General features: G+C 42.2%; 1 protein-coding gene across 1 annotated transcript in view; it reads left to right on the forward strand.

Moving 5' to 3' along the window:
* The first annotated feature begins 8,946 nt into the window (after positions 1-8,946).
* The window catches only part of LOC139739217 (uncharacterized), a 29,016-nt gene continuing 25,517 nt past the window's right edge, over positions 8,947-12,445 (forward strand). Inside the window, exon 1 of the mRNA XM_071649830.1 lies at positions 8,947-9,456. Coding sequence (XP_071505931.1) covers positions 9,114-9,456 — 343 coding nt within the window. The 5' untranslated portion in view covers positions 8,947-9,113. The remainder of the gene's footprint in view (positions 9,457-12,445) is intronic.

A 12,445-nucleotide genomic window follows, 5' to 3' on the forward strand; every position in this document is an offset into this window, starting at 1 on the left:
CAACCACAAGTTAATGGCAAAATCCATTGTGTACATTACAGTGGGCGGAACCAGGAATTTCGTAAAGGGGAGGCCCCTTTACAAAGTTAAAGTCTGCCGCACCTCCCATTTTTTCTCTTTTTCCCCCCGTTTTAGTATACAAAAGAAATAAAAATAAATTAATAAAGGGGGGGGGGTGGACTCCGCTAGGCTTTCATTTTTGAAAAGACGTCGCCCCTGTACGCTTTACGGAATTGCTGGACCCGCCTCTGTAATGCAAGCAATGAGTTTTGACATTTTGTGGTTGACGCAATAGCGGATCGAGAGGGGGTGCATTCCCCTCTGGTGCCCCCTTTCTATTGTTGTTGTTGTTGTTGTTGTTGTTGTTGTTGTTGTTGTTGTTGTTGTTAAAACAACAGAATTGAAAAAATAAGGGGTGCGGCATGTTTTAATTTTGTAAAGGCGCCTCCCCTTTACGGAATTCCTGGACCCGCCCCTGTAATGCAAGCAATAAGTTTTGACATTTTGTGGTTGACGCAATCGCGGATCGACACGAGCGCATCCCCAAAAAGACAACAGAAACAACAACAGAAAATAAACAACAGAAATAAAAAGAAAAAATGGGGAGGGATTGTGGAAGCCTCTGACTTTGTAAAGGCGTCTCCCTTTTACAGAATTCCTGGATCCGCCTCTGTAATGAAAACAATGGATTTTGACATAAACTTGTGGTTGACGCAGTGGCGGATCGGGGGGGGGGGGGGGGAGCGCGGCAGCCCCTCCCCGTCTCTGTTTTTGTTGAAACAAAAGAAAGAAAAAAGAAAAAGAAAGAGGAGGGGTTTCACTGGCCTTTGAGGTTGTAAAGGCGCCTCCCCTTTACGGAATTCCTGAATCCGCCCTTGTGACGCGTTATGACATTGTGGTCGACGTGTTATGACATTTGTGATTAATCCAATTTTTACATTTGCGGTTGACGCAATCGGGGATAGAGAGGGGGCGCATCCCTCTCTGGTGCCTCCTTTCAATTTTTTTTTTTGAACAACAGAAAAAAAAATAGGGGGTGCGGCAGTTCTAATTTTGTGAAGGCACCTCCCCTTTACGAAACTCCTGGATCCGCCCCTGTGACGCGTTATGACATTTGCAGTACGTTTGAAAATTTTGACATTTTGTGGTCGACGTCTTATGACATTTGTGGTTAGTACAATTTTGACATTTGCGTTTGACGCAATCGCGGATTGAGAGGGGGCGCATTCCCCTTTGGTGCCCCCTTTCTTTATTTTGTTAACGCAACAGGAATAGAAATAAGAAAATGGAGGGGGGAGGGGGAGGGTCGCGCCAGCCTTTGATTTTGTAAAGGCGACTCCCCTTTACGGTTCGACCCCAGCTGTGACGCGGTATGACATTTGCAGTAGAAATGGAAATTTTGACATTTGTCGTCGACGTGTTATGACATTAGTGGTTAATCCGATTTTGACATTTGTCGTCGACGTGTTATGACATTAGTGGTTGTTATGATATTTGTCGTCGACGTGTTATGACATTAGTGGTCGATTTTGAAATTAGTGGGCTCTACACCCCTCTCCTCTCCCTTTCTCCTTTCTACCAGCGAGCTTTCGCAAGCACGACACGGCCGGCCCGGTAGTTGAGCGTACCCCTTATCTCACTGAGCGGCGAACGTTTGAGAACGTAGCGAATTTGGGATTTCGCCAGCGTTCGTAAAGGGGGTATCTCACTGAGCGGCGAACGTTTGCGACCGTAGCGAATTTGGGATTTCGCCAGGGTTCGTAAAGGGTTGCAAAAGGTTTGTTAACAGTAGCAAGAAAATTTGCAAACGGTTTTTATTGTCGCAAGCAGTTTTTCTTGTCGCAAAGAAATTTTGAACATGTTCAAAATTTCTTTGCGAATTTGTATTTTCGCTGACGGTTGCAAACATTCGCAAAACACTCATAAGAATTTACAAACGGTCGTAATATGGTGTCGCTAACGTTTTTTCTTTAATGATTCACCACTGCTAGCGAACAAGTAACCATGTGGTTCCTATTTAAAATTGAGCCATTGAGAGAAATTTGTAATATAGAAAATTCTTAAAGCTCTTGACATCTCCATCATGTAATTGCTGCAAAATGCTTTTCATAGGCCTATTGACCAAAGTCTGTCCTCTGCAACAACCACTCTCTGACCCAAACAGTCTTTCTTTTCTTCTTCCTTTCTTGCTTTTCTTCATAGTCTTTCTTTCTCTTAAGCTGCAGGATAGCTGTAGCAGCAGCCATGCAAAGCAGCTCTTCGGGGATAGCAGCCTCTACTTGGCATAAATTCATTTCCATATTCTGGAAATCCATCATGAACGGTGGCCACAAGAGATCTGAATGCAGTGGAATATTGTACGTTCGTTTTATGGGTCTGACTATGAATAATCGCCTGGTAATTTTCCAGATCCCAAATCATTCGGAAATTGTCGCAAGGTATTGGAAAACAGTTGCCTATATCTGTAAAACTGTCGCTAACATTTGCAAACAGTCGCTAAATAGTCACCACCTGTGTTTCGCAAACACGTTTTTCAAGTGTTGCTAATTAACTGTCGCTAATGGCAGAAGCGAACCCTGATTTTTCGCAAACATTCGTCAGAAAAGTTTGCGAATCTCAATTTCGCTCCGTTATCGCACAGTGAGACACCCCTCTTAGCGAGTTTTCGCAAGTACGACGCGGCCGGTAGTTGAGCGCAAAATTTGTTTCTGCGCATGATCAAATCCAAGAAACGTTCCATTCTGGGGAAAACGAGAACGTTAACAACTTCTTTTTATGTATGGCACGAGCAATGTATGTTAGACGGTTATGTACATTAATACAGGAACCAATCAATAAAATAAAATGAAATAAAATAAAATGAAATAAAATAGAATAAAATGAAAATTCGAGTATTAGATTTGTACATACAATCGACTGTGAGTTAAATCGTTTAAAAAAATCAGAAATTCAGATGGAATTTGAAGATTTTGTGTCGAGCAGAAATTTACTGAATTCAAGCGCTAGTTCTTTAGTAGAAATACTGACAGAATGCTGGATGCTCTGCCTTGCACTGATTGTCGACGGCACGTAGTCTTGTAGGTAAATACATTTAGGATTGACCTTTGGCTGGGAAAGAAAACAGGAAGCACCATTAGGGCAAAGAAGAAGCATTTGTGTGCACTTTACAAGCTCACAGTTTCCATGAATGCTCTAGGGACCAACGGCGTAAATCCGCACTGAGGAGTGGGGGTGGGGGGTAGGTGGGGGGTGGGGGAGAGAAGCTTGGTGCTCTCCCCCCCCCCCCCCCCCCCCCCCCACACACACACATACGTACACTTTACAGGGATCGGATGTCCCACTCTTTTGCATGAAATATAAAGTGGGAGGAAAGTGGCAGCAAAAATATGAAGACATTTTGTTCTTGTTGTTGCTTTTTTGTTTTGCTTGTCAGATGACTTGCGGCGGAAAATCAGACCTTAAAAGTATGAAGACATTTTTTGTTTTTGAAATATCTGTGACAGGGAGCGGAGCGACCGAACGGGGGGAGGGTGTGTATGGGGGGGGGGGGGAGGTGTATCCCTCTCACACACGAGGAAGATGTTGCATTTTCAGACCTGAAATTCAGCGATCTGGTGCACACTTTTGGTGAAATTTTTGTTTGTTTTTCTTTAAAAAAAACCCAATAGAAAATGAAATATTCACAATATATTATTGAATGACTAAATCGTGGTATTTCAGCTCTTGCTCCGCCTTTGCGACATCACTGCGAAGGCTTACTAAATAGTGGGGCCTATCACCGGCGTAGACAGGATTTGATCTTAGGGGGAGCGGTTATGAGATCGTGAGGGAGCGAAGCAAGCGAGGGGGGGGGGGGGGTAGGGTATCGTAGGGGGATTTCCCCCTCCCACGGTGAAATCTTTTTACATTGAAAATTCTGACATTTTACAGTCCAAAAACTGCCGTTTGTAGCTATATTCTTCGCTTTGGAAATTAAGGAGGGGGGGGGGGGGGCGGGGGCACACCGGGCGCAACTGCTGTCAATCACTGGCAGCAACATCAGGAGAAAGGCATAGCGATTAAATGCGAGAGAGCGAGCGAACTTGAAAATGTCGACATATATACTTTCACAGTCTAAAAACTGCCGTTTGTAGATATACTTCTTCGCTTTGGAAATTAAGGGGGTCGCACCGGGCGCAACTGCTGTCAATCACTGGCAGCAACATCAGGACAATGGTATAGCGATTAGATGCGAGCGAGCGGAGCGAGCGAGCTTGAAGATTTTGAAATTTTACAGTCCAAAAACTGCCGTTTGCATGGTTTGTGGCTGTATTTTTTTTTTTTTTGCTTTGGAAATTATGGGGGGCGCACGGGGTGCTACTGCTGGCAATTACTGGCAGCAACATCAGGAGAATGGCATAACAATTAAATACGAGCGAGTGAAGCGAGCGAGCTTGAAAATTGTGACATTTTACAGTCCAAAAACTGCCGTTTTTGGCTGAATTTTTCCGCTTTGGAAATTAAGGGGGGCGCACCGGGCGCAACTGCTGGCAGTTACTTGAAGCAACATCAGGGGAATGGCATAACGATTAAATGCGAGCGAGCGACGCGAGTGAGCTTGAAATTTTTGACTTTACAGTCCCAAAACTGTCGTTTGTAGCTATATTTTTCGCTTTGGAAATTTAGGGGGGGGGGGGGGAGGGTGGGCGCACCGGGCACAACTGCTGGCAATTACTGGCAGCATGCAACATCAGGAGAATGGCATAACGATTGAATGCGAGCGAGCGAAGCGAGCGAGTTTGAAAATTTTGACATTTTACAGTCCCTAAACTGCCGTTTGTGGCTGTATTTTTTTCGCTTTGGAAATTATGGGGGGGGGGGGGGGACACACGGGGCGGAACTGCCGGCAATTACTGGCAGCAACATCAGGAGAATGGCATAACGATTAAATGCGAGCGAGCGAAGCGACTGAACTTGAGAATTTTGATATTTTACAGTCCCCAAAACTGTCCTTTGCGGCTGTATTTTTTCGCTTTGGAAATTAAGGGGGCGCACCGGGCCAAAACTGCTGGCGTTTACTGGCAGCAACGTCAGGAGAATGGCATAATGATTAAATGCGAGCGAGCGAAGCGAGTGAGCTTGAAAATTTTGACATTTTACAGTCCAAAAACTGCCGTTTGCATGGTTTGTGGCTGTATTTTTTTTTTTTTTTTGCTTTGGAAATTATGGGGGGCGCACGGGGTGCTACTGCTGGCAATTACTGGCAGCAACTCAGGAGAATGGCATAACAATTAAATACGAGCGAGTGAAGCGAGCGAGCTTGAAAATTGTGACATTTTACAGTCCAAAAACTGCCGTTTTTGGCTGAATTTTTCCGCTTTGGAAATTAAGGGGGGCGCACCGGGCGCAACTGCTGGCAGTTACTTGAAGCAACATCAGGGGAATGGCATAACGATTAAATGCGAGCGAGCGACGCGAGTGAGCTTGAAATTTTTGACTTTACAGTCCCAAAACTGTCGTTTGTAGCTATATTTTTCGCTTTGGAAATTTAGGGGGGGGGAGGGTGGGCGCACCGGGCACAACTGCTGGCAATTACTGGCAGCATGCAACATCAGGAGAATGGCATAACGATTGAATGCGAGCGAGCGAAGCGAGCGAGTTTGAAAATTTTGACATTTTACAGTCCCTAAACTGCCGTTTGTGGCTGTATTTTTTTCGCTTTGGAAATTATGGGGGGGGGGGGGGACACACGGGGCGGAACTGCCGGCAATTACTGGCAGCAACATCAGGAGAATGGCATAACGATTAAATGCGAGCGAGCGAAGCGACTGAACTTGAGAATTTTGATATTTTACAGTCCCCAAAACTGTCCTTTGCGGCTGTATTTTTTCGCTTTGGAAATTAAGGGGGCGCACCGGGCCAAAACTGCTGGCGTTTACTGGCAGCAACGTCAGGAGAATGGCATAATGATTAAATGCGAGCGAGCGAAGCGAGTGAGCTTGAAAATTTTGACATTTTACAGTCCCCCCAACTGTCGTTTGTGGCTGTATTTTTTCGCTTTGGAAATTAAGGAGGCGCACCGGGCGAAAACTACTGGCAATTACTAGCAGCAACATCAGGAAAATGGCATAATGATTAAATGCGAGCGAGCGAAGCGAGCGAGCTTCAAAATTTTGACATTTTACAGTCCAAAAAACTGCCGTTTGTAGCTATATTTTTCGCTTTGGAAATTAAGGGGGGCGCGCCGGGCGAAAACTGCTGTCAGTCACCGGCAGCAACATCAGGAGAATGGCATAGCGATTAAATGCGAGCGAGCGGAGCGAGCGAGCTTTAAAATTTTGACATTTCACACTCCAAAAACTGCCGTTTGTAGCTATATTTTTCGCTTTTGTTTGGCCCACTTTTATGGGGGAACCATCCCCCCCCTCCCATCGACGCGTCTGCAAATGAGGGTGCGCTTTTGTTAAGCGAAAGATCTGCTGCACACTCTTTGATAAATTTGGGAAATATACGTCAATCTCAAAAGTGTACAAAGTCTATCGAAAGGGATCCTGTTTAGCGGAGCTTTTGCATGTTTATGATTGCAATGAACGATCTGGTGCATAGTTCTGGCGATATTTGGACAATTTTCAATTAAGAAAGTTCGAGATTTGTCCTCACCTAGGGAATTGCTTGGGGGATAAATGATTTGTCTGCCTAAATACTTCCGTAGGGGCGGGGCAAATGCCCCTTTGCCCCCTCCCCCTCCCCACCCGAGATAGATTCGACGCCCCTGATCTTCCCTGGGTATGCTCATAGATGTATCCTGACTGAGTCACCAGTCACTGTCGTTTCTCAGGAATGATTCAGGAAATGGAGGGGGTTCAATTATGGCGATTTAGTTTTTGTTATTGTTTGTTTGTTTGTTTTCGTACATATTTTGCAGATGGTTCCCAGTTACTCGCGTCATAGCATGTTTACATGTAGGCCTATACTATTTGACGTTGTCAACGTCTGAGCCATACCTTACAGTGTATGTCGATGTTACTTTCTCCGCGAGCGAGCGAAGCGAGCGAGCGCTTGAGAAAATTATGTATACATTATCCTACAAGATAGAATACTGTTCAGCTTTGTTGCCTGTCTGAAGGCCGGCGTACAAACGTCATGCCAAAATTGATACAATCACATTCTGCTCCCTCAATTTTTTTTTTCAAAATTCAGGTGGGGGGGGGGGGGAATGATTGTACAGGCCACCCCTCCTCCTCCATTTCGGGGGGGGGGGATATATCCCCCCCCCCCCCGGATTTACGCCCATGCTAGGGACTAATAACAGATTATGTGCAAACATGCAATTTTATCACTTATTGAACCTTGATCTACGTCTCGTATCAAACAACTGTGTAAACGGACTATGTTGTGGGCTTATGTCAATAATCTGCGAGATATTGAGATGGGTAACGACGCCAGAAGGGCCAGTCTCATTTCTCTAGTTCTGCAAATGAATTCCACTTGTCTCGGAAGGGTGCGTTGCCTGGATGTGTTTGACTTCCGCCGCCTTTTTGACGGATTATAGGCCTTCCTGTGATGATTTGGCAGACGTTGCGGATATTACGAACAAACTGTGTATCTAACTGATTGTTTTTGACTATATTGATCTCTGTCTTCGATGACCTAGGATGGATAAAATAGCCCTCATTCTCCTATTTATGTCAGCTTCTCAGTTCACTGGTTGCATTGCAACGGGTAAGTGTAACTTTATTTCTCATGAACGTGCCAGTCATAATTATGCTGTTTAGCGTTGTTGGCTTGCAGCTGAAAAATACCACTGAATGGATTGTTGAAATAGACAGGGTGCCAAAGACTGAACCTTGTTTTACTGTTTGCCCCATGATTTTTTTTTTGTTTACCTTGTTTGAAGGGTGTTGAATCCGAATCTGGATGTTGCAACTCTTGCATCCTTTAGCATGTTTAGGATTTTGAGATATTCAAGAAAGCCGCTAAAACGACCGCCAAAACCGAAAATTCCTATGTATTTCCTTCGGAATCGTGAAAATTTTAAATTAATTGGAAGTTTTAACCTATTTCGAGGGTGCTGAATCCATATCAGCGTGCATGATACAACTCTTGAATCCTCGAATTTTTTTTTTTATATTAAAAATCACTGTCAAAATGGCTATCAACAACGGACATTTAAAATGTATATCCGTCTAAAAGGTAAAAAAAAAGAACATTAATAGATTCAACCTTTTTCGAGGGAGCTATAAAAGCCGAATCTGGCTGATGCCACTTTCATTCTTTACGATTTTGAGTTGCTCGAGACGATTGCAAAAATGGGTGCCAAAAATTAAAATTCCAATATTGGAATTGGAAATAAATTGAAGGTCTTCTCTCATTTCGAGGGTGCTAAAGCCAAACTAATTTGATTCAACTGTTGCATCTTTGAAAGTTTTGAAGATGTTCAGGTATATTTTTTTTATATATAAACTATAATTCCTTTACATTTTTACATGATGAAATATTGTGATCTAAGGTAATTTGGGGATTAAATTCAGGTCAAAAAGCAATAGTTAATAGTTTTAGGTGCGAGTCACTTGAGCGAATTTGCCAAATCAGCCAAAAGTCAATGGTATCCACAAAATATAACAAAAAACAAACGAACAAACAAACAAGAAACGGCATATTGTGTTTATACGCGTACTGAAAAGATTGATATTTACTTATGACAATGAGATGGCACTCATAATTTAATCTTCCCAAATAGGAAAAAAACCCTAAAATAACAAAATGGCTATATGACCTCCAAATACGGCCGAAAGATGTAAAGTTTCTCCATTTCGGCTGGAGTAGATGGTGTGGCCTGCAGCAATAAAGTGTCAAAACTCATCTGTTGTTCTGATGAATCACGTCTCATGTTCTTCTTACATTTGTTGCATATTCTATTTACGTCATATTTAAATGACCACTATTATAGACGTTTCATGATTCCTAAAGCATCCTACGTAACTACAGCATTCATGCAAGAGTACTTGATTATCAATTGCTTTATTAAGTTTTGGTGATCAAGCGAATTTGAAGCCTTAGTATTATCTTTAAGCAACCAATTTATTTTTGTTTTTCTTCTACGGTATGTAGTACATAATTAAGGAAGTCAAGGAATGCAAAATGCAAATTTCCATCGTCTGGCTTCAGTTGTAGGTACTGCCCCCAACGTTCGAGGATGGAAAGGAGAAAAGATCCGACTGCGCTGTGACATACAGGAGGAACCTGTCGCTGTGGTGTGGGTCAAAGAAAGCATCTTGCATCTGCAGGAGCTGAGAACAACCAAGGCTAAGTTTATTGATGGGAACTTTGAGAGCAGGGAAGAACGGTTCGATATTGATGAAAATTTCAGCCTCATTATCAGCGACATAGAGGTGACAGATGAGGGTCTCTACCATTGTCATGTGGTGCTGAAGAATTTCGACGCCTTTGAAAATTCCACCTTCATGACAATCAATTGTAAGTAGAATTTTATGTCGTCACGTTATCGAAGAGTAATGGAGACGACTTTCCAGTAGGAATAATATATTTGGTGAAAAATAACAGAAAATGTCACTGGGTGTTATGTATAGTCCAATTAAATAGCGACGGAACACTACTATCATAATTAGATAACGTGAGAAAAATGATGTCGAACACAAGGTTTGTTGCAGTTCTCTAATGTAATAAAATAATAAACCTCACGTAAGTCATTACGCGGAATTCCAGAAGATCTGTCGACCAACTCATAATTGTTTAGTTAAATACATAATTATATATATATATATATATATAATATATATATATATATATATATATATATATATATATATATACATATCAATACAGGCATGTCTCAACGGATCTGACGAGAAGGTGACTGACATATTATGCTGTAGAGGCAATTCTTCCGACAATTGCGACTCTAATGCTCCCCGAACTTTGCTCCGCCGACATTTTATCATCTTATCTTATTCTCCTATTTATTGTAACCTTATATTGTATGATAAAGACTTTGAGTGTGATGTCGAGGGTGAATTGAGTGATGGCAGTAACAATGACACTGAGAGCGATAGGGACGAAGTCGGGGAGGTAGAGGAAGCAAGGACAATGCGATGACGGAGCGAGGTGAATTTTTTTCTCTTTTTTTTCTTTTATGTTCATGTTGATATAGATCTGCGCGCTTCACAGCTGCAGCGCGCATTAAAGAAATAGGGTCCATTTAGTGGTTTACACCGAGCACTGTAACGCAACGGTCCGATTTTTTTTCTCTCTCTATTGTGCCTTGTCTGGTTCTGTTGCAATATCACTTCCGCGCTAATAATTTTGTTGCGAAATTAATCTTCTACTCGTGATTTTGCTGCTGTTGATTTTGACATAAGAATAACATTTTGGATGATTTTGTGCCGAATTACTATTTTCTTAAAGAAGAAATTCATAGGAAATAATATCATATAAATTCACTGTTTTCCATCATTTAATGTTATTTTGATTAATTTCTGACATAAATCATGCAATAAAGTTGTCTCTGCTTTGAATATAAGAATCTTTATTTTTACCAAATTTGAGCACTGGAAAAAGGTCGATGCGGCTACGAAAAGTGCCAAATCTGCGACGTCACCAAATGTGTATGCAACCCAGTGGGATTTACGTATCTAGGCCTATAGGCAAACTGTGTGCACCTTTCAGGAATTGGTGTGTAATTTGTTGTCAATATAGAATAAATCGTCCGCCAAAACTATATATTCATGTCGTGAAATTGTTTGTTTGTTTGTGTTCATTGGAATCATTTTTACACCCATAAATTTACGGAAAAACAAAGTTTTAAAAGCACAAAACCTATCGTCAGCTCAAGATTCACGATCGCTGTGATCAGCTGTTCCTTCGTACGGCCACAAGTTGCTATTATCATTGACACAACAAATCAATCATTGCGGGGGAATTGCGTATAGCTGAGGTAATCTTACATACTCATGAAGGATGATAACTAAGTCAAAGAGCTGTAATTGATTGGAAATCATTTTTACACCCATATTATATTTACGGAAATACGACGTTTGAAAAGCACAAAACCTACCGTAATCAGCTCAAGATTCGCGATTGCCGTGATCAGGTGTACGCACAGCAGTACCGGCAGAATCGGCAGTGAAGGAGGTATTCCTTGATGCCGTGATTTCAGCTTGATTCTTCTTCGAAATGGCATGATGAATGTCTGTTAGACAAATATGACCTTCTTTTTCTCTTGTGTGCTGGTTTAAATTCTAAGTTCTACCTCAACTTGCTAAAAAAACAGTCTAACAAAGCGGGAAACTGCAACATTTCCGTGCTGAGCAGCAGTCTCGATACACGTGTTGCATGCAAGCATGCACCGCTGCTGCAGCGATCCCCATAGTATAACACGTAGGTTGCTTGTAAACAAGGGGGTCCTCGGCGCAGTTGACCAATCGTGAACACGTATTTCGATCGATCACGCGTCTTGGTAAGCAACAAGGCTGTTTACGCGTCTGGGAGACGATTTGCACAAACTTACGCATGTTTCAGACGAATTTATGAATGAAAGTGAGTAGCATGACATCATGCCATGACCATATTTGGAATAAGCAGAGGTAGAGCTTTCTATAGGTACCGAATGTGTCAGGGTTCAACGCAGAATATCTACACTGTAAGACACGACCGCCAAAAAACAGTCATTTTCGCCGTGAGCGAAGGCGATTTGGTCTTTAGACGTAAGATTTTGGCCAACTTTTGAGATTGACATCCCACTTCTCTCTTCAAAATCCCACATTTTGTAGGTTGTATTTCGAAATGTTGTTGATATCAGTCAGAAACTAGAAAATTTCCCCTACGACGTGATACCAAAATGTCAATTTGGTCCCTGAGGTAGGTCATTTTTTGACCTTTTTTCGGGCTGTCGCGCGAAATCACATTTTGCCGAGAAGTTTCGGGTTTTGCCAGAGCTAGTCTTATAAAGCCGTACGGCAAGTCAGCTCATACACATTGACGTCGCTCAAATCCGATGTTTCTTGTAGCGAACGGAGCTACGTGGTCATGGAAATTTGGTGTTTTTTCAATCTCAAAAACAGTTTGGGGGTAAATTAAGTTACATCGTCTAAAAGATATCCAGTTTTGTTAACTAGCTTCTTAGCTTTCCGTAGATATCTAACTTGTCATATTTCTAAATTCTCTATAAATTTCTGCTTTAACAGAACCAGACGTGATGCTTTTGGCGCACCATGGCAAAAAAAAAAAACGGTTGCCGTTACCATGCTTGGTGTAAACGCACCCTTAACGCTAGGTGTTACAACAAACATTTCTCACTTTCGATCCCCAATAGTTCGAAAAGTATTATATCAGATGGCACTGTCATTGATATGAGTGATAGCTGAATAGTGTACAATTTAGTCGGAGGTGATTTGAATATGAAAGCATGAATCAGATTCATTAAATCCATGATTAATCTTAAAGTTAA

The sequence above is a fragment of the Diadema antillarum genome, unplaced genomic scaffold, assembly GCF_040938485.1.
Source record: "Diadema antillarum isolate AM-2024a unplaced genomic scaffold, OU_Dant_1.0 seq00000791_RagTag, whole genome shotgun sequence".
Taxonomy (NCBI): domain Eukaryota; kingdom Metazoa; phylum Echinodermata; class Echinoidea; order Diadematoida; family Diadematidae; genus Diadema; species Diadema antillarum.